Source organism: Pongo abelii, chromosome 6 (genome assembly GCF_028885655.2).
Source record: "Pongo abelii isolate AG06213 chromosome 6, NHGRI_mPonAbe1-v2.0_pri, whole genome shotgun sequence".
NCBI lineage: Eukaryota > Metazoa > Chordata > Mammalia > Primates > Hominidae > Pongo > Pongo abelii.
The window spans coordinates 27818414-27841631 of NC_071991.2; the positions used below are offsets into that span (position 1 = coordinate 27818414).

Below are 23218 nucleotides of genomic sequence, written 5' to 3' on the forward strand. Positions count from 1 at the left end.
GTGCTCCATCACGCCCCACTAATTTTTGTATTTTTAGTAGAGATGGGATTTCAGCATGTTGGCCAGGCTGGTCTTCAACTCCTGATCTCAAGTGATCTGCCCGCCTCAGCCTCCCAAAGTGCTGGGATTACAGGCGTGCCACCATGCCTGGCCCAGGTTTTTGCATTTCTGACCATCAGTGGCTCCACCTGGATCCGATGACTCCTCACCCCCACCACCCCACCCCACCCCATGGCCCCAGCCAGAAGCGAATCCCCTGGCCTGCCAAAGTATCCTTGAAGAAGTCTAGCCTCCGAATTTTTGGGGTGATTGATGTAAGAATAAAGCTCCGGCCTCCTGTTTGGCCGCTTCTGCATGAATTAATCTCTGTCTCTATTGCAATTCCCCTGTCTTGAGAAATCGGCTCTATCTGGGCCGTGGGCAAGAAGAACCCGTGGGGCAGTAGCAGCTGTGATGGTCAGACAGTGAAAACCAGTGGAGGCATGGGTCCTCCCACCCGCCCACCAATGGCCTGCTCCTGCCATGAGCACCGGGTGGCATAGAGGCTGACATCGTTTGCAGCACTTTTCAAGGTCCTGGCATGCCTGGTCCTGCCCAGAGCTTGGCATTACTGAAAGTGCAAACACCGCAAAACAGTTTCTAGGAGAGTGGCCAGGAGGCATTCACAGTTGGGAACAACAGCCTCATTGTTTGGAATCTCATTTAAATGTCGCCAAACCTATTTCATGTCTCTTCTTCAGAAACTGATTTGGAGGAAATTTGATTCATCTGATTTGCTTATGTGGCCGAATAATTATTTAATTATTTGGCCAAATTTGGTTGAATGATAAATTTTTCAACTAATTCTCAATATTAAAACCTTATGGCTTTTTCTACTGAATTATCCAACAGTATCCACTTCCTCACCCCGTGGCTTTCCCCTCCCCCCATTTTTCTTCCAGGGAGGGTATAGACTCTCACACATTCAGAGCATGTTCTCAAATTTCCCTTGCTTGGCTCTGCTCAAAACAGACATAAACCTAGCTTTCGAGTATTTCCAAGTCATTTATAAAAAAGAAATGGTTTATATAGGCTGTTAGGAGTTATTAATATTTAATTCATTTAGGGGAAAATGCTGGCCTTTGTGATTAGTAAAACTTGTTTTTATTTCTTTTACTTTATGTGATTTTCGAATATCCTTTTTTTTTTTTTTTAAGAGACAGGGTCTCACTCTGTCACCCAGGCTGGAGTACAATGGCGTAGTCACAGCTCACTGCAGCCTCAAACTCCTGAGTTCAAGGGATCCTCCCATCTCAGCCCACCAAGTAGCTGGGACTACAGGTGCGTGCCACCACATCCAGCTAATGTTTTTATTTTTTGTAGAGACAGGGTCTTGCTCTGTTGCCCAGGCTGCTCTCGAATTCCTGTCCTCAAGTGATCCTCTTACGTTGTCCTCCCAGAGTGCTGAGATTACAGGCATGAGCCCAAATATCCATTTTTAATCAGTACTTTTGTTTAAGACTCTATTGTTATATTGGAGGAAAAACAAAAAACAAAAAACCTTTGTAACATTTCATATATGACAAATCCCAAGAAGTAAAAAAAAGGACTTTCCAGGTCCCAGGGCTTCAGGAAGTGGGAGTGGGCTCATGGGGTGAGGACATTGTGCCCAGCACTAAGCAAAGCGGAGTCTTAAGCCTGTTTCTTGCCTGGGGGGTGTTTATGCTTCAACACAGTACCTGAAATATTGGGTATTCCAATATGCAAGAGGCAGATCTGCAAATTCCACAAATCCGTTCTGACATATGGATAAACTTTTATTGACATACCAAAGGGAAACCAATATTCACTGAAGGCTGCCGAATCTGTATTTCTAAGAGTAAAGGTGTTTAATTGACTCTCCACCCTTAAAACACTTTGTATGAAATATAGCTACGAATATACATAAAGAATTCAGATTACAAAACTCTCCAGGAAATTGGCTGGGCGCGGTGGCCCAAGCCTGTAATCCCAGCACTTTGGGAGGCCGAGGCGGGCGGATCACAAGGTCAGGAGATCAAGACCATCCTGGCTCACACGGTGAAACCCCGTCTCTACTAAAAATACAAAAAATTAGCCAGGTGTGGTGGTGGGCACCTGTAGTTCCAGCTACTCGGGAGGCTGAGGCAGGAGAATGGCGTGAACCCGGGAGGCGGAGCTTGCAGTGAGCTGAAACCACACCACTGCACTCCAGCCTGGGCAACAGAGCGAGACTCTGTCTCAAAAAAAAAAAACCTCTCCAGGAAATCAATAGTCATCATATAATACTGGAACTATAGATAAAAAAAAAAAAAAGCAATCTTCTAGGAGTCCTAACTGTAGTTTAAAGTACAGATCATCTGTACCAACTTTCTATAGCAAGTTGTAATAGGCAATTGTAAGCAAACAGTATCAATCTGTGTAACTTGTAAAAATTCATCTGAAGTTGTTTGGAGCTGTACGACAATGGATGTTATTCTTCCAGTTCTCCCAGCAGCTCTACAAAATCAGTGATATACCATTTGGCGTTATCCTTGACTTGTTGCCTGATCACATTTCCTCCAAATCCAATGAAAGCATCCTAAGAAGTAGGAAAAGAGAGAAATGATTCTTATTTTTATTTATTTATTTATTTTTTGGAGTCTTGCTCTGTCGCCCAGGCTGGAGTGCAGTGACACAATCTCGGCTCACTGCAACCTCTGCCTCCTGGGTTCAAGTGATTCTCGTGCCTCAGCCTCCTGAGTAGCTGAGACTCCAGGTGTGCCCCACCTCGCCTGGCTACTTTTTTTTATTTTTTGTAGGGTCTTGCTATGTTGCCAGGCTGCTCTCAACCTCCTCCTGCGTTGGCTTCCGAAGTGCTGGGATTACAGGTATGCTCCACTGCACCCATCCAATTTTGTCATTCCTTTTTTGTTTTTTGAGACAGGGTCTCACCCTGTCACCCAGGCTGGAGTGCAGTGGCACAGTCATGGCTCACTGCAGCCTTGAACTTCTGGGCTCAAGTGATCATCCTGCCTCAGTATCCTGAGTAGCCGGGATGACAGGTGCACACCACAATCCCTGAATAATTTTTTAGAGATGGAGTTTTGCCATGTTGCTCAGCTGGTTTTGAACCTCTGTGCTTAAGCAATCCTCCCACCTCGGCCTCCCAAAGTGCTGGGATCACAGGCGTGAGCCACTGCTCCTGGCTGATTTTGTCATTTCTTGAAAATGAGATTGGGAGCTCCCTGAGAAATCTCTTCATTTTACTTTTGTGTATTCCTCATTAAACTAGTAGCCCAATGTTCACTACTTAGACAACCCCAACATTGGTTATAAATTATCTAAGCTAACAGTAAAAAGACTCAAAGGCGGCTGGGTGTGGTGGCTCATGCCTGTAATCCCAGCACTTTGGCAGGCTGAGGCGGGTGGATCACCTGAGGTCAGGAGTTTGACACCAGCCTGGCCAACATGGTGAAACCCTGTCTCTACTAAAAATACAAATTAGCTGGGCATTGGGGTGGACGTCTGTAATCGCAGCTACTTGGGAGGCTGAGGCAGGAGAATTGCTTGAACCCGGGAGGCGGAGGTTGCAGTGAGCCAAGATCACGCCATTGCACTCCAGCCTAGGCGAGAGAGTGAGACTCTGTCAAAAAAAAAAAAGATTCAAAGGCTGTGTGTGGTGACTCATGCCTGTAATTCCAGCACGTTGGGAGGCCTAGGCAGGCAGATCACCTGCCAGGCAGTTCTAGCCTGGCTGGAACTTTTTTTTTTGGAGATGGAGTCTTGCTCTGTCATGCTCAGGCTGGAGTACAGTGGCACGATCTCAGGTCACTGCAACCTCCCGCCTCCCCGGTTCAAGAGATTCTCCTGCCTCAGCCTCCTGAGTGCTGGGATTATAGACGCCCACCAACACGCCTGGCCAATTTTTGTATTTTTAGTAGAGACAGGGTTTTGCCATGCTGGCTAGGCTGGTCTCAAACTCTTGACCTTAGGTGATCCGCCCATCTCTGCCTCCCAAAGTGCTGGGATTACAGGAGTGTGTCACCTTCGCGCCTGGCCAAAAAGGTTATCTTTAACCCTTTTTCATTCATCATTCACAATGGTTTTTTTTTTTTTTTTTTAGACAATTCACAAAGAGTATGAATTTTTTTTTTTTACGACAATCCCTATTTTCAGATTTCAGGAAACTAGGGGTAAAAACTTTAGGACTATATATATATATTTTAAGATGGAGCCTTGCTCTGTCACCTAGGCTGGAGTGCAGTCACGCGATCTCGGCTCACTGCAACCTCCACCTCCTGGGTTCAAGTGATTCTCGTGCCTCAGCCTCCTGAGTAGCTGCAATGATAGGTACCATCACCACGCCCAGCTAATTTTTTTGTATTTTTGTAGAGACGGGGTTTCACCGTGTTGCCCAGGCCGGTCTGAAACTCCTGGCCTCAGGTGATCCACCTGCCTCAGCCTCCCAAAGTACTGGGATTATAGGCGTGAGCCACTGCGCCTGGCCACACTATATTTTTGGTGTAGTTTTTCTTACGTTAGAATGACATGGCAAAGGCAAAGCCCTATGTGAAATGGACACATTTGATATTTATGACACTTGCTATATAGCATTTGATTATATATATATACACACACACACACACATAGACGTATATATATACTTTATATATGTGTGTGTGTGTGTGTATATATGTGTGTGTGTATATATATATATAGCATTGATTTTAAAATGCTTAGAAATAAAATCCCTGGCGGGGCATGTTGGCTCACACCTGTAATCCCAGCACTCTGGCAGGCCAAGGCAGGAAGATCACTTAAGCCAGGAGTTCAAGATTAGCCTGGGCAACATAGTGAGACCTCATCTTTACAAAATATAAACAAAATTAGATGGGTGTGGTGGCATGCTTCTGCAGTCCCAGCTACTCAGGAGGCTGAGATAGGAAGATCGCTTGAGTCTGGGAGGTCGAGGCTGCAATGAGCTGAGATTGCGCCACTGCACTCTGGCCTGGGTGACAGAGCAAGACCCTGTCTCAAAAAATAAATAAAACCTCTGCTAGTCTCAGAAAATGACGTTAATTCAGAGGAATAAAATGCTGTGGTGGTGTCGGATGCAGTGGCGCACACCTGTAATCCCAGCTACCCAGGAGGCTGAGGTGGGAGGATCGTTTGAGCCCAGAAGTTCAGGGCTGTGATAAGCTATGATCGCAACACTGCACTCCAGCCTGGGCAACATAGCAAGGCCCTGTCTCCAAAAAATAAATAAGTAAATAAAAATAAAATGCTCTGATATGTTACTGGTAAATCATATAATCTCTGCAAGCCTCAGTTCCCCTATCAGTAAGAAGAACACAGTATTTGGCTGGGCATGGTGGTTCATACATGTGATACCAGCACTTTGGGAGGCCAAAGCGGGGGAGATCGCTTGAGCTCAGGAATTTGAGACCAGCCTGGGCAATATGGCGTAACTCTGCCTCTACCAAACACCTAAAATCTTAGCTGGGGGTGGTGGAATGCGCCTGTGGTCCCAGCTACTTGGGAGGCTAAGGTGGGAGAATCACTTGAACCCAGAGGGCAGAGGTTGCAGTGAGCTGAGAGCACACCATTGCACTCCAGCCTGGGTGACAGAGTGAGACTCTGTCTAAGAAAAACAAAACAAAACATAATATTTGACTTCACAGGGCTGTTATGAAGATTAAATGAGGTAATGTATGAGGAACTAGTATATCAAGTATAAAATGTCATTAAAATCTTGGTTATGAGTTGTTGATGGTATTATTTGGGGAAATGAAATCAACTTATTGAGCACACACCTAGGCTAAAAGGTGGTTCCCATCCTACAGGGATAAGGCATTGTTAAAAGTTTTAAAAGGTTTTTAGTTCCTTATTCACAACTTTTCTTGGGTTTGCACAAAGTTGACAAAACAAGATTGAATGTGTTTTTATTATTTCATTTTTATCTTGTAATGAGAGTTGTTTTTGTTTAACTCCTGTTTTAAATCTTATGTAGTTCTAAATCAGCTGTTTTTATTTTATTTTATTTATTTATTTTGTAGAGATGGGGTCTCACTATGTTGCCCAGGCTGGTCTCAAACTCCTGTGCTCAAGCCATCTTCCTGCCTCGACCTCCCAAAGCATTGGGATTATAGGATGAATCAGCTGTCTAAAACGAAAGTACGGCGGGGCACGGTGGCTCATGCCTGTAATCCCAGCACTTTGGGAGGCCAAGGCAGGCAGATCACCTGAGGTCAGGAGATTGAGACCAGCCTGGCCAACGTGGCGAAACACCGTCTCTACTAAAAACACAAAACTTAGCTGGCATGGTGGCGTGTGCCTGTAATCCCAGCTACTTGGGAGGCTGAGACATAAGAATGGTTTGAACCCGGGAGGTAGATATTGCAGTGAGCCGAGATCATGCCACTGCACTCCAATCTGGGCAACAAGAGCAAAACTCCATCTCAAAAAAAATAAAGAAACAATAAATAAATAAATAAAACAAAAGTACAACCTGAAAAAATATTAGCATCCTTAATACATACAGCAGGAGGACAGGCTTCCATGTCTGTGGCTCCATCTCCAATCATGATTATTTTCTTAAAATGAAATTTTTCCTTTAAAAGTTTGATCACTTTTCCTTTTCCACCAGATTCGGCTGTTGGCTGCGTCTCATCAAAACCTGCATATTCACCTTAAAAGAGCAGTAAAAACAGGGTTAAAGACCCAGAGAAGTATCTGACCAGTGCCAGCTTTCTGCATAGATGATATCTTCACTTAAATGTCACTGAGAAGGCTAAAAATGGCCCTTGGTAAAGTCAGACAGCCTGGAGCTCCACACCTGTTCCTGGGAATAAACAAGCTTTGCTTTGCTTTTATTTCCTTTTATGATTATGCTTATGATTACAGAAATGGGGTCTTGGTATGTTGCCCAGGTTGGTCTGGAACTCCTAGGCTCATGTGCTCCTCCTGCCTCGGCCTCCCAAAGTGCTGTGATTACAGGTGTGAGCCACCACACCCAGCCAACCTTTGCTTTTAAATTATAAATATCAATTGTAGAGATGGCTCTATTAGGTCATAAATACCTAGGAGTGAATTTGTTGTATCCTTTAAGCTTCCAGTAATTCTCAAACCTTGTTGAGGTGGCAGAACACCATAAAATAGTAATATCAAATTAATTAATTTATTTATTTTTGAGACGGAGTCTCACTTTGTTGCCCAGGCTGGAGTGCAATGGCATGATCTTGGCTCACTGCAATATCCACCTCCCAGGTTCAAACCATTCTCGTGTCTCAGCCTCCCAAGTAGCTGGGATTACAGGCGCATGCCACCACACCGGCTAAGTTTTGTATTTTTAGTAGAGACGGGTTTCACCACGTTGGCCAGGCTGGTCTCAAACTCCTGACCGCAGATGATCAGCCTGCCTCAGCCTCCCAAAGTTCTGGGATTACAGGCGTGAGCCATCACACCCTTCCTTAATATATTAAATTTAAAATGTTAATATATTATGTCACCCAAGAGGAAATTCCAGTTTATTTTTGATCAATTATTTCTATTTTTACAGTAATTACTACCCTCATTCTTGACTGCTTTTTTCAATGATCTCTATCTCTAGATCATTCAAGAATGTTCTATTAACATACAGTGGCTCATGCCTGTAATCCCAACACTTTGGGAGGCCGAGGCGGGTGGATCATCTGAGGCCAGGAGTTTGAGACCAGCCTGACCAACATGGTGAAACCCCGACTCTACTAAAAAAAATACAAAAATTAGCCAGGTTTGGTGGTGGGCGCCTGTAATCCCAGCTACTTGGGAGGCTGAGGCAGGAGAATCGCTTGCACCTAGGAGACAGAGGCTGCAGTGAGCTGAGATGGAGCCACTGCACTTCAGCCAGAGCAACAGAGTGAGACCCTGTCTCAAAAAAAAAAAAAAAAAAAAATCGCTATCAGTCACTCCTTGATGTAACTGGTGATCTGAGATAATATAACAGCTGTGGCACTGCTATGCACCAGAGAGGGGACAGGAGGCTTCCCCAAGGGCTATAGTTCAGTAATCCGTTAACAAAAGTCTCCCTTCTAAAGTCTCTGTCTTGTTGTTGTTTTTTTAAAGACAGAGTCTCACTCTGTCACCCAGGCTGGAAGTGCAGTGGCGAGATCTCAGCTCATTGCAGCCTCCGCCTCCCAGCTTCAAGCGATTCTCCTGCCTCAGCCTCCCAAGTAGCTGGGACTGTAGGCATGTGCCACCACGCCCAGCTAATTTTTGTATTTTTTTTTTTTTTTTTAGCAGAGTTGGGGTTTCACCATGTTGGCCAGGCTGGTCTTGAACTCCTGACCTCAAGTAATCCTCCCACCTCAGGCTCCCAAAGTGCTGGGATTACAGGCATGAGCCACCATGCCCAGCCAAAAGTCTCCTTCTTGAGTCTAAATTGCTTCAAGTGCATAGAAGCTCCCATAAAGTTGAAATACAACATACAGCAAAGTAAGTCATAGGGGGCTTTGTAGGAATTAATGTTTCACGAAATGCAGACATTTATGTACAGACAGGTGATGTTATAGATACCAAAGCTAGGACAGGTGATGACCTAAGTCTATTTTGCTGAGCAAAGGGTACCAAAGGGCAAAAGACATCAATTCAGAGAACCATTCATCTCAATATTTAACTCTGATGTGACTGTTCAAGTTGCATTCCAAAAGACATTACCCAGAATACTGAATAATGGAACTGCTAAGAAAGGGAACATGTTACCATTAACATCTTACCGTTAAAGTAGAATTTCAGCCTATTGGCAAATACATTGGTTGCTGGGATATTGAGCTTTGAAGCAACATGCTCTACAATACTCCTAAAGCCACCAGATATTAGGAAAACCTGAACATTTCGCTCCTGTAGGCGACTTACCAGCTCCCTGCAAAAATAAAATACAAAATACCAAACACTGAGTAATACAAAAGGAAAAACAAAACGAAACATGAAGAGGGAAATAAGATATATTTTCTTCTCCTGAATGCATTTGCCTGAGGTATATTTGACAAGGTATACTGCCTGGGGTGTTAATGTTTTATATATGTTTTTCTTTTTCTTTTTTTTTGAGATGGAGTCTCGCTCTGTCTCTGTCACCAGGCTGGAGTGCAGTGGTGCGATCTTGGCTCACTGCAACCTCTGCCTCCAGGGTTCCAGCGATTCTCCTCCCTCAGCCTCACAGGTAGCCGGGATTACAGGCACCTGCCACCACACCCAGCTACTTTTTTTTTTTTTTTTTTTTTTGAGATGGAGTCTCGCTCTGTCTCTGTCACCAGGCTGGAGTGCAGTGGTGCGATCTCGGCTCACTGCAACCTCCTCCTACTGGGTTCAAGTGATTCTCTTGCGTCAGCTTCCCAAGTAGCTGGGACAACAGATGCGCACCATCACGCCCAGCTAATTTTTGTATTTTTAGTAGACATGGGGTTTCACCATGTTGGCCAGGATGGTCTCGATCTCTTGACCTCATGGTCCACCCACCTCGGCCTTCCAAAGTGCTGAAATTACAGGCGTAAGCCACCACACCTGGCCAACTTTTTTTGTATTTTTAGTAGAGATGGGGTTTCACCATGTTGGCCAGGCTGGTCTTGAACTCCTGACCTCAGGTGATCTGCCCGCCTTGGCCTCCCAAAGTGCTGGGATTACATGCACGAGCCACCATGCCCAGCCTTATATATGTTTTTCTAAATGCACTTGGAAATCAGTGGGTAGGGTTTGGCTACTTTAGGAAACCGTTCCAGAACTCTACTCTGCCCATGGACCCAGAAAAACACAAGATGAGGACAAACAAGGAAAGCTTAGGTTTTCCCTGGAGAAAGAGGAAAGGCAGAAACAGACAGGACCAGACAACCGGCCACAGAAGACCACGTGTAAGTGCCAAAATAACCACACAGGCCACGCCTTTAAATCCAGCAGTTTGGGAGTCCAAGGTAGAAAATCACTTGAGGCCAGGAGCTTGAGAACAGCCTGGGCAACATAGCAAGACCCCCATCTCTACAAAAAATATTTTAAAGGCTGGGTATAGTGGCTCAAACCTATAATTCCAACACTTTGGGAGGCTGAGGTGGGAAAATTGATCATTTGAGCCCACAAGTTCAAGACCAGCTTGGGCAACACAGTGAGACCCCGTGTCTATAGAAAATTTTAAAAAAATAATTAGGCATGGTGGCCTACGACTGTAGTCCCAGCTACTTAGGAAGCTGAGGCAGGAGGATCCCTTGAGCCCAGAAGGCTGATGCTGCAGTGAGCTGTATTCATGCCACTGCACTCCAGCCTGGGTGACAAAGCGAGACCCTGTCTCTCAAAAAAATTTTTTTTTAAAAATTAGCTGGGCATGGCATGCACCTGTAGTCCCCACTACTAAGGAGGCTAAGGTGGGAGGGCCACTTGACCCCAGGAGTTCAACGCTGTAGTAAGCCATGATTATACCACTGTACTCCAACATGGGCAACAGAATGAGACGCTGACTCTAAAAAAAAAAATAATAGGCCGGGTGCAGTGGCTCACAGCTATAATTCCAGCACTTTGGGAGGCCCAGGCAGGCAGATCACTTGAGGTTAAGAGTTCAAGACCAGTGTGGCCAACATGGCAAAACCCATCTCTACTAAAAATGCAAAAATTACCTAGGTGTGCTGGTGGGCACCTGTAATCCCAGCTACGCGGGAGGCTGAGGCAGGAGAATTGCATGAATCTGGGAGGCAGAAGTTGCAGTGAGCTGAGATTGCACCACTGCACTCCAGCCTGAGTGACACAGCGAGACTTCATCTTGAAAAAATAAATAAAATTTAAAAAAATAATTAAAAAATTAAAATGAAAATAAATAAACCACCCAGAGGGTGCTCTAAAGGAATAGTTAGATGCTCTCAGGAGGATGTGCCCCTCAACACTGGTGCTGAAATACACCTAGAGCAGGGGCTCCTCTTACCTTATGCCGGGGGTCAGGTGTGGGGGTTGCTCTGCTATGAGTCTCTGCACCTGCTCCCTGGAGGGCTGGATGAGGGCTAAGCGCTCTGTGAGAGCAGCTTTGAAAGGCACTGCCCCGCCCATGGCTCGCCGTGTCCTAGGAGGGAGACCCAACAGTCAGGCCAGCCAGGTCCAATGTCCTCGAGGTTAACATGCCTTACTGCCCCGGGTCTGCACGACATCCACCAAAAGGAAGATGCTACCAAGAGCCCCAGTGTGCAACAGACAGGCTTTGCTACTATGAGAGCAAGGCCTTGGAATAAACTTCTGAAGAATTGCTTGAAAATAACATTAACAGGCTGGGTGCAGTGACTCATGCCTATAATCCCAAAGGCTTTGGGAAGCTGAGGTGGGCAGATCACCTGAAGCCAGGAGTTTGAGACCAGCCTGGCCAACATGGCAAAACCCCATCTCTACAAAAAAAAATGCAAAAATTAGCCGGGCCTGGTGGTGCGCGCCTGTAATCCTAGCTACTTAGGAGGCTGAGGCAGGAGAATTGCTGGAACCCAGGAGGCGGAGGTTGCAGTGAGCCAAGATCTCACCACTGCACCCCAGCCTGGATGACAGAGTTAGATTCCATCTAAAAAAAAAAAAAAAAAGGCACACAGCCTATCCATAGGTATTTTTCTTGCAAGCTGTGAGCTGTCATAAATCAAGAAAGAGACCAAAGGTTAAACATTCTTCCATGAAAGGCAGTTGAAAATGAAATAGTGTCTGGGTGCAGCAGCTCATGCCTGTAATCCCAGCATTTTGGTAGCCCAAGGTGGGCAGATCACGAGGTCAGGAGTTTGAGACCACCCTGGCCAACATGGTGAAACCCCATCTCTACGAAAAATACAAAAATTAGCCGGGCGTGGTGGTGTGCGCCTGTAATCCCAGCTACTCAAGAGGCTGAGGCAGGAGAATTGCTTGAATCTGGGAGGCAGAGGTTGCAGTGAGCCGAGATTGTGTCACTGCACTCCAGCCTGGGCGACAAAACGAGACTCCGTCTCGAAAAAAAAAAAAAGAAAATGACATGGTGCATGACTGGGGGACTGAGACTGCAGAGGGAGGTGCCCAGCTTCAGGGTGGGAGGGCAGGAGGGAGGGAGGGGCTCTGACCCAGGATCCACCAAGAGACTCTGAACTTTTCCAGGGAACCACTAAGGCCACACTTTCAACCATGACACAAAGCCACTGGACACTTGGGCCCCGCCCCCCAGGCCATCTTCTTTAGTTAGTGACGGTCATCATTCCCCTGATCCAGGTTTGTTTGCCATAAATATTTATATAAACGAATGAATATGTCAAATTCAGCTCTAAGGGATGAGAGAAAAAGCCTAGTGCTCATGTTCCATAGCCAGGGTCTAGCACTTCATCCAAAACAGTCACTCTTTAGAAATTCTTTATCATTTCATAAAGTGAATAAATGCTATCCCTACATTTCTGACACCGCGTCCTCAACGCCACAGATTTTGGCTAGCTCATCGATTCCTTCTTCTCTGATAACTGTGCTGTCAACATCAAAACACACAGCATCTGCTGAGTAGAACAGCTTCCTCAGCTCTGAGCGGGAGACCATCGTTGGAAGAATTTTCCTTCTACAAGAAAAAAGATAAATGTATTTAAAAGATAAATGTATTTAAAGACATCAAATAAAATTATGAAAAGATCCCACCTTGCCTACTAAGCCAATCTAATTTGTGTCATAGTCAGTGCAGGCCACATAAGAGTGTACTCACAGATTCATTTGTTTTTCCTTTTCTTTTTGTTTACTTCCCACACTACACCAGTTTCTTCTTTCTTTCTTTCTTTTTTTTTTTAGGTGGAGTCTTACTCTGTTGCCCAGGCTGGAGGGCAGTGGTACGATCTTGGCTTACTGCAACATCCACCTCTCAAGTTCAAGTGATTCTCGTGCCTCAGCCTCCTGAGTAGCTCAAATACCTGTGCCTCCTTGAAGCCTTCTTTCTTTTCTTTTAGTTTTATATATATATATATTTTTTTTTGACCTAATTGTAGCGAGGAAGCAAGCATTAAAGCGGAGGTGTGCATAAGGCTCTATGGGAACACAGGAAAAATGTTTAGCCTTATCTATGAAACAGAGCTTCAGACTGGGCACAGTGGCTCATCCCTGTAATCCCAGCACTTTGGGAGGCTAAGGCAGGAGGAGGATTGCTTGAGGCCAGGAGTTCAAGACCAGCGTGGGCAACATAGAGAGACCAAGTCTCTACTAAAAATAATAATACAAAAAATTAGCTGGGCGTAGTGGTGCACGCCTGTAATCCCAGCTGCTTGGGAGACTGAAGCAGGAGAATTACTTGAACCCAGGAAGTAGAGCTGCAGTGAGCTGAGATCGTGCCACTGCACTCCAGCCTGGGCAACAGAGGGAGACCCTGACTCTAACTAAAAGAAAAAAAAAGGCTTCAAGGAGGCGCAGGTATTTGAGCTGAATCTGACAGGTAAGTGGCCCTCTGAGTGGGTTGTCAAAGGGCAGAGCATCGATTTGGCATTTGCTGGGAGGAGAGGGAGGGGGGTGGAGACGAGGAGGGAGGCTTGTGATGGCAGAGGGAGGAGTGTGAGCAAAGACAAGGAGGAGGAAGCAGATGACCTGCTGGAAGCTACCCCATGGCTTGGCCCAGGGGCCTGGCTGTGCATCAGGAGTTCAGACTAAGCAGGTCCTAGGGCCAGCCTGAGGAGTTTAGACTTTAACTTCCAGATACTAGGAAAGGCTTTAAGCCTCAGGAAAAAGGTCAGAGCTAAATATGAGGGCTAAACATATACAATGTCGCCAATGTACAGGGGCTAGTTGAAGACATGGTCTGATAAAAGCCCAGGAAGAGGCTGGGCGCGATGGCTCACGCCTGTAATCCCAGCACTCTGGGAGGCTGAGGCGGGAGGATCACTTGAAGCCAGGAGTTCAAGACCATCCTGGCCAACATGGCAAAACCCCATCTCTACTAAAAAAATAAAAATTAGCCGGGCAGGATGGCATGCACCTGTAGTCCCAGCTACTCAGAAGGCTGAGGCAGGAGAATCTCTTGAACCTGGGAGGCGGAGATTGCAGTGAGCCAAGATCACGCCACTGCACTCCAGCATGGGGCCACAGAACGAGACCCTGTCTCAAGAAAAGAAAAAATCATAAAAATAAAGTCCAGGGAGAATAGAGAGAGGGAGAAGAGAAGAGCACTAAGGACAGAGCCTGCAGGACCACCACCTTTATGTCCTGACTTGAGCCTGGGAAGGAGAAGGAAAATGGTGAAGGTACAGGAAGAAACTCTGGGAGGCACACTGCTACAGAAGCTGCAGAGGACAGAGAGTCAAAACCAATTTTTTTTTTTTTCAGACAAGTTCTCACTCTTTCACCCACGCTGGAGTGCAGTGGTACAATCATGGCTCACTGCAGCCTCCAAATCCAGGGCTCAAGCGATCCTCCTGCCTCAGTCTCCCACGTAGCTGGGACTACAGGTGTGCACCACTATGCCTGGCTAATTTTTAAATTTTTTTTTTGAAGAGATGGGGGTCTTGCTATGTTGCCCATACTGGTCTTCAACTCCTGGACTCAAGCAATCCTCCCACCTAGGTCTCCCAAATTGCTGGGATTACAGGCATGAGCCCCCATGCCTGGCCTTTATTTTTTAGAAAATCTTTGGACTAGAATTAGGATGAAAGGGACCCTCAAGATTGCCTAGACCAGCCTCCCATCAGAGACTAATATGTCATATACAAGGCTACACAGATGATGTAAGTAATCTATGTTTAGAATAGACTGCAGTTAAAAACAGACTCGAAGCAGCTGAACAACCCACTGCTCAACTGATTTCCAACCAATACAGTTGGCAGAATAATGCCATTTTAAGTTGACCTGAAAAAAAAAATATTTTAAGTCAGGGGTCAGCAAACTATAGCTTGTAGGCCAAATCCACCCTGCCACCTGGTTTGGTATGGCTCACAAGTAGGAATGATTTTTACATTTTATTTTACTTTACTTTTTTTTTTGTTTGTTTGAGACAGAGTCTGGCTCTGTCGCCCAGGCTGGAGTGCAGTGGTGCGATCTCCGCTCACTGCAAGCTCCACCTCCCAGGTTCATGCCATTCTCCTGCCTCAGCCTCTCCGAGTAGCTGGGACTACAGGTGCCTGCCACCACGCCTGGCTAATTTTTTGTATTTTTAGTAGAGACGGGGTTTCACCGTGGTCTCGATCACCTGACCTCGTGATCCGCCCGCCTCGGCCTCCCAAAGTGCTGAGATTACAAGCGTGAGCCACCGCGCCCGGCCTACTTTACTTTTTTTGAGACAGGATCTCATTCTGTCACCCAGGCTGGAGTGCAGTGGTGCCATCATAGCTCACTGCAGCCTCAAACTCCTGGGCTCAAGTGATCCTTCCATCTTGGCCTCTTGAGTAGCTGGGACTACAGGTGTGAGCCGCCATGCCTGGCTGATTTTTACATTTTAAACAGTTGAAAAAAAAAATCAAAAGAAGAATAATTTTTTTTGACATGTAAAAACTAATGAAATTCAAATTTCAGGCTGGCTGCAGTGGCTCACGCCTGTAATTCTAGCACTTTGGGAGGCTGAGGTGGGAGGATTACTTGAAGCCAGGAGTTCAACACCAATCTGGGCAACATACCAAGACCTCATCTCTACAAAAGTATTTTTAAAATTAGCCAGGTGTAGTGGCACGCACCAACAGACCTAACTACTCAGGAGGCTGAGGGAGAAAGATTGCTTGAGCACAGGAGTTTGAGGCTGCAGTGAGCTACGACCATGACACTGCACTGCAGCCTGGGTGACAGAGTGAAACCCTGTCTCAAAAGTAATAATAATAAATAAAAATGAAATTCAAATTTCAGTGTCTATTAATAAATTTTTTTTTTTTTTTTTTTTTTTTTTTTTGAGAAGGAGTCTTGCTTTGTCACCCAGGCTGGAGTTCAGTGGCACAATCTTAACTCACTGCAACCTCTGTCTCCCAGGTTTAAGCGATTCTCCTGCCTCAGCCTCCCAAGTAGCTGGGATTATAGGTGTATGCCACCATGCCCAGCTAATTTTTGCATTTTTAGTAGAGATATGGTTTCACCATGTTGGCCAGTCTGGTCTCGAACTCCTGACCTCAAATGATCCTCCTGCCTCGGCCTCCCAAAGAGCTGGGATTACCGATGTGAGCCACCGTACCCGGCGATTAACATAATGTCTTTATTACATAATTTATGCCCTTCACGATCTGGCTCCTATGCCTATGTATTTTACCAACCTCATTCCACACAAATACACATACACACACACATTTTTACACACACACATTATTCACATGCACGCATGCACACACACACACATTTTTTTTTTTTTGAGTTAGGGCCTCACTCTGTCACCCAGGCTGGAGTGCAGTGGTGCAATCTCAGCTCACTGCAACCTCTGCTTCCCTGGCTCAAGCGGTTCTCCCACTTCAGCCTCCTGAGCAGTTGGGACTATAGGCAGGCATGATGTCTGGCTAATTTTTTGTATTTTTAGTAGAGATGGTGTTTTACCATGTTGCCCAGGGTGGTCTCAAACTTTTGGGCTAAAATGATCCATGCGACTCGGCCTCCCAAAGTGCTGGAACTACAGGCGTGAGCAACCGTGCCTGGTGACACACACCATTTACGGCTCAAGGAATACTGGACTTGTTTTTTTTTTTTTTTTTTTTGAGACGGAGTCTTGCTCTGTCACCCAGGCTGGAGTGTAGTGCGGCAGCACAATCTCGGCTCACTGCAACCTCCCCATCCCGGGTTTAAGCAATTCTCCTCCCTCAGCGTTCTGAGTAAGTTGAGACTATAGGCACGTGCCACCACATCTGGCTAATTTTTGTATTTTTAGTAGAGACGGGGTTTCACCATGTTGCCCAGGCTGGTCTCGAACTCCTGACCTCAGGCAATCCACCTGTCTTGGCCTCCCAAAGTGCTGGGATTATAGGCATGAGCCACTGCACCCGGCCTATGTCATGTGTTTTTATTCCTCTACACCCTTTCAAATGCTGCTCCTCTGCCTAGAATCACCATATCCCCCATGTCATGAAGAAAGTCCTACTTCTTCACGGTGCAGATCAAGTGGCCTCCCCTACACTACATTATTTCCTCCCCATCAACCCAGAAAATCAGTCAATCACTCCAGCTGAATTATCTTCTATCTCTGCACCCAGCACCCAATAGGTGTTAGTTAAATGTTTCATGAATTAAATATTTTATGAATTAAATAGAGTTGAACCTAAGCAGTTATTAAGAACTCAACAAGGGGCTGGCTGCAGTGGCTCACGCTTGTAATCTCAGCACTTTGGGAGGCCAAGGCAGGAGGATCATCTGAGGTCAGGAGTTCGAGACCAGCCTGGCCAACATGGTGAAACCCCACCTCTACTAAAAATACAAAAATTAGCCAGGCCTGATGGCAGGCACCTGTAATCCCAGCTACTTGGGATGGAGAGGCGGGAGAACCGCTTGAATGAGGGAGAATCGCTTGAATCTGGGAGGTGGGGAGGTGGAGAGGTGGAGATTGCAGTGAGCCGAGATTGCACCACTGCACTGCACTGCAGCCTGGGTGACAGAGCGAGACTCCATCTCAAAAAAAAAAAAAAAAAAAGAACTCAACAAGTGCCAGCATAGTGGCTGACACCTGTTCCCAGGACTTTGGGCGGCCAAGACAGGTGGATTGCTTAAGGCTAGGAGTTTGAGACCAGCCTGGCCTACATGGTGAAACCCTGTCTCTCTAAAAAAAAAGAAGATAAAAAATAAAAAGAAACCAGTCATTTGGCTTTGGACCAGCAGGAATCAAGCTAATTCATACTACATGCCCAGGCAGGTTCACTGTAAAGACCTTGAAGTCAGCAGGTCTATCAGCAGAGAAGCAGCACTTACTGTAGTGCAATTCCACTAAGAATGGAGAATGAACCATAGGTGAATGAAGAGGAAGCCAGAAACAGACAAATGGTGTAAGAGGAGCTAAAATGAGATAAGTGGGACAAGCTAAAGAACTTTTTAAGAAGGTACATGAGAAGGCCGGGCGCGGTGGCTCATGCCTGTAATCCCAGCACTTTGGCAGGCTGAGGCGGGTGGATTACCTGAGGTCGGGAGTTCGAGACCAGCCTGAGCAACATGGAGAAACCCCGTCTCTACTAAAAACACAAAATTAGCTGGGCATGGTGCCACATGCCTGTCATCCCAGCTACTCAGGAGGCTGAGGCAAGAGAATCGCTTGAACCCGGGAGGCAGAGGTTGCAGCGAGCAGAGGTTGTGGCGAGCCAAGATTGCGCTATTGCACTCCAGCCTGGGCAACAAGAGCAAAACTCCATCTCAACAACAACAAAAAAGAAGATGCATGAGGCAACACAACATAACTAAGAATGGGCAATGCTCCTGAGAATGACTGATGGGCACCAGAACCTCAAAGCCAGTCCCCAGGGACCCTGACACAAGATCCAAAGAGGAATGCATAATGCATGGGTGCCATCTTCAAGAGGCTTCCAGTCTTGTCGAAATGATTAGACAAATAATTACTGGCCATGTTTGAAAAACCAGTTACTTTGGCCAGGAGCGGTGGCTCACGCCTGTAATCCCAGCACTTTGGGAGGCCAAGGCAGTCGAATCACAAGGTCAGGAGTTCGAGACCAGCCTGGCCAACATGGTGAAACCTCGTCTCCACTAAAAGTACAAAAATTAGTTGGGTGCCTGTAATCCCAGCTACTCAGGATGCTGAGGCAGGAGAATCGCTTGAACCCAGGAGGCGGAGGTTGCAGTGAGCCGAGATCCCACCACTGCACTCCAGCCTGGGCGACAAGAGCAAGACTCCATCTCAAAAAAAAAAAAAAAAGGCAAACCAGGTACTTGAACCTCTTTCCAACCACTGACACTAGCAATAGCTTCAATGAGATTGGCCGGGCGCAGTGGCTCACACTTGTAATAATCCCAGCACTTTGGGAGGCTAAGACAGCAGGATCGCTTGAGCCTAGGAGTTTGAGATCAGTTCTTGAGAACACAGCAAGATTCTTCCTCTAAAAAAAAAAAAAAAAAAAAAAAAAAATGTGGGGCATGGTAGTGCACACCTGTGGCCTGTGGCGGGAGGATGGCTTGAGCCCAGGAGTTCAAGGGTGCAGTGAGCTGAGATCAGGCCACAGCACTCCAGCCTGGGTGACAGAGTGAGACCCTGTCTCAAGAAAAAAAGCAAGACCATCAGCCTTGAGTTTGAAAGGAAATGTACATTTCCTCCACTATAAGTGAGAACTGATTTACACATCCCCAGCTGAACACTAGGCCTGACTTACAGCTCAGAATTGTTGACACCTGCCTCCTGGATTGTAATGTGGTCCCAAGGAGAAAACAGAATATTTTTGGCTTTTTTTAGAGACAAGGTCTCACTCTGTTGCCCACACTGGAGTGCCAATGGTATAATCATAGTTCACTGCGGCCTCAACCTCCTAGGTGAAATAATCCTCCTGCCTCAGCCTCCTGAGTAGCAGAGACCACAGGCACGCACCACCATACCCAGCTAAGTTATTATTACTATTATTTTTGTAGAGATGAGGTCTCACTATGTTACCCAGGCTGGTCTTGAATTCCTGGCCTCAAATGATCCTCCCATCCTGGACTCCCACAGTGCTGGGATTATAAGCGTGAGCCACCGTGCTGGCCAAAATAGAATGTTAGAGACTCACTTTACATTGAATTTACTTGGAAAGCTGATTCTTTTTCCACACCCTCCCTCGGAGAGTGAGCTGGATTTTAGGACCTTAACTCTGCCCATGAAATGGTCAGGCCAGGGGAGATGGCCTTCACCCACTGGGTTACAAGAGTATCACTCCCTCCCTGCTTGACTGGGCAGCAGAGCAAACTCAGCCACAGCTCGTTTTAGCTCTTCCCATCCTGCTCTGCAAAATGGTGTACCTCCCTGTACACTTTTGATTTCTTCCTTTTTAATTTTTATTTTTACTTTTTTTGAGATGGCGTCTCACTCTGTCGCCCAGGCTGGAGTGCAGTGATGTGATCTCGACTCACTGCAACCTCCGCCTCCCGGGTTCAAGCGATTCTCCTGCCTCCTGAGTAGCTGGGATTACAGGCGCCTGCCACCACGCCTGGCTAATTCTTTTCTATTTTTAGTAGAGATGGGGTTTTACCATATCGGCCAGGCTGGTCTCAAACTCCTGACCTCAAGTGATCCACCTGCCTCGGCCTCCCAAAGTGCTGGGATGACAGGTGTGAACCACCACCCCTGGCCAATTTCCTCCTCTTTTCATTGTCTCCACCAGGAGTGACTTACAATCTATGTGTATTTAAAATTCTCGTGGCTATAGGGGAGAAAAATCTGCTGAGTAAGGTCAGTTGCTTCAAAGTAAATTGTGTACATTAGAATTCCACACACAGAAAAATCATTGCCGGAGAATGGACTCTGGATTCTTCATATTTGGCTCTAACAGAGAGGGAGAGGGCAGGGCCGGGGTAGAAGACATGCTGGTGGGAAGGTCTATTCTCAGATTCTCAGACACAGCGGCTCCCAGGTCCCATCCAGACCACTGCCTTCTGCAGCTCAGAACAGAACTTCTGCCTGGCTGGCCCCAGCTAGTTCATCTCTTGGCAAACAAAGGACCAACTGATTGAAAAAAAAAAAAAAAAAAAAGCCACTGCTGACAAGGCCTTCTCATCCCTAGTTCCAAAGTACAAAAGCAAGCTTTCCTGCAGGGCCAGCCTTCGGAGGCCTGATTTTGGATGAGAGGAAAAAATCTCCTTGCCCAAAGAAACACTTTCCCAACTTCTTAATCTCTGTATCTTTCAAGAGGCTTCTAAGATCACCTTACTTCTTTCACCTTGTTAGGACTGACCTCTTATCTTCACCTGTGTAAGAAAAAATAAAAGCCTGTACAGAGGTTGTGAAGGTCACGCATAGTTGCGAGAACCAAGCTTATTTGCTTTGGTAGTAGGGATAAATTTGTTCAGGTCCCCGGGCATTGAAAGAGTACAAAGTATAGCCGGGTGTGGTGGCACGTGCGTGTAGTTCCAGCTACTGGGGAGGCTGAGGCAGAAGAATTGCTTGGACCTCGGGGGCAGAGGTTGCAGTGAGCCGAGATTGTGCCACACTGCAGTCCAGCCTGGGCGACAGAGCGAGACTCCATCTCAAAAAAAAAGAAAAAAAAAAAAAAGACTACACAGTAGATTCTGAAAAGGTTCTGAATCAGAGGAGAGTCAAAGAGGTTCCCTGTAACAAGGGCTGGGATCCCCAGCACATGCACTTACACTATATTTTATTTTATCTTTTCTTTAGGGATGGAGTCCTGCTCTGTCGCTCAGGCTGGAGTGCAGTGGTATGATTTCGGCTCAGTGCAATCTCTGCCTCCTGGGTTCAAGCGATTCTCATGCCTCAGCCTCCCGAATAGCTGGGATCAGAAACCTGTGCCACCACACGCAGGTAATTTTTGTATTTTTAGTGGAGATGAGGTTTCACCATGTTGGGCAGGCTAGTCTTGAACTCCTGGCCTCAGGTGATCTGCTGGGATTACAGGTGTGAGCCACCATGCCCAGCCTAAAAAAACAAAAAAGCCAGCACAGCCATAAAAAAGAATGAAAACATGTCCTTTGCTGCAACACAGATGCAGCCGGAGGCCGTTATCCTAAGTGAATTAGCGCAGGAACAGAAAACCAAATACCACATGTTCTCACTTATAAGTGGGAGCTAAACTGGGTACATGTGGATACAAAGACGGGAAACACACACAGTGATGGCCAGGTGCGGTGGCTCACACCAGTAATCCCAGCACTTTGGGAGGCCAAGGCAGGCAACTCACTTGAGATCAAGAGTTTGAGACCAGCCTGGCCAACATAGTGAAACCCTGTCCCTACTAAATATACAAAAATTAGTCAGGCATGGTGGTGGGCACCTGTAATCCCAGGTACTCAGGAGGCTGAGGCAGGAGAATCACTTGAACCTTGGAGGTGGAGGTTGCAGTGAGCCGAGATCATACCATTGTACTGCAGCCTGGGCGACAGAGCGAGACTCTGTGTGAAAACAAAAAACAACAACAAAAAACTGAGGACTACAAGAAGGCAGGGAAGGAGGGCAAGGACTGAGAAACTACCTACTCGGTACTGCGCTCAAACCCTGGGTGATGGGATCAGTTGTACCCCAAACTTCAGCATCATGTGATATACCCATGTAACAAACCTGCACATGTACTCCTTGAAGCTAAAATAAAAGTTGAAATGATACATAATATAACCAGCTATTCTGGGAAGCTGGGATCTTCTGCATGCCACATAGGTGACATCAATTTTTAAAATTCAGGTGAGGAGTAAACTGCTGGCTGGGCGCAGTGGCTCATGCCTGTAATCCCAGTATTTTGGGAGGCCGAGGTGGATGGATGACCTGAGGTCGGGAGTTCGAGACCAGCCTGGCTAACATGGCAAAACCCTGTTTCTACTAAACATACAAAAATTAGCCAGGTGTGGTGGCCCACACCTGTAATCCCAGCTACTCAGGAGGCTGAGACAGGAGATATCACTTGAACCCAGGAGGTGGAGGTTGCAGTAAGCCAAGATTGCGCCACTGCACTCCAGCCTAGGCGACACAGCAAGACTCTGTCTCAAAAAAGAGTTAAACTGCTAGCAGATAGACAACCGTGTAACAGTTCAATGCATAAAAAACATTACAATGACAGCAAAAAACCAAAACAAAACCAAGAAAAGGCAAATCAGACTCACGTTTCTCCAGTGCTGGATTTCTAGGAGACCACACTCTTCTCTTCTGTTCCTTCCCTAGATAAAAATGCAGCACAAAGTTCTGACTACAGATTTCTTCAAGAAAGACCTGTGGATTCTGCAAGAGCAACAGCCTAGAAACAGAGAATGAGGAAATGAACATCGAAGTCCACACACAAAACAGGAAAGAGGGAGACTGGCTTCACTTTCTCTCCTGGCGGGACTGGCACAAAAACGGGTCAGAGGCAAAATTTCTTAAGACTGCTTCCTCTGGGAAATGCTTTACTCCTACCCCCCTCAAGCACTGTAGAGTCAACATACTCTTCTATGGCTTCAATTCTGCAAGATTCAGGTCTGATAGGAAATCATGTATACCTGATTAGCAGGGTACAAAGACAAGGGAAAGGGAAAGAGAATCTCTTAGGAGAACTAAATGCACAGACAAAGAAGCAGACTTGGGCAGGCATGATGGCTCACGCCTGTAATCCCAGCACTTTGGGAGGCTGAGGTGGGCGGATCATGAGGTCAGGAGATCAGGACCATCCTGGCTAACGCAGTGAAACCCCGTATCTACTAAAAATAC

General features: G+C 46.3%; 1 protein-coding gene across 29 annotated transcripts in view; it reads right to left on the reverse strand.

The window, feature by feature from the left end:
* Positions 1-1778: 1778 nt before the first annotated feature.
* Positions 1779-23218, reverse strand: part of PSPH (phosphoserine phosphatase) — a 40409-nt gene continuing 18969 nt past the window's right edge. For 11 of the 29 annotated variants that reach the window (XM_063725478.1, XM_063725476.1, XM_054558865.2 and 8 more), the window contains 6 exons: positions 22639-22769; positions 12374-12532; positions 10916-11050; positions 8733-8878; positions 6519-6667; positions 1779-2578 (listed from right to left, as the gene is read on the reverse strand). In XM_063725478.1, coding sequence (XP_063581548.1) covers positions 2471-2578; positions 6519-6667; positions 8733-8878; positions 10916-11050; positions 12374-12513 — 678 coding nt within the window. In that variant the 5' untranslated portion in view covers positions 12514-12532; positions 22639-22769 and the 3' untranslated portion in view covers positions 1779-2470. 29 annotated transcript variants of the gene reach the window in all.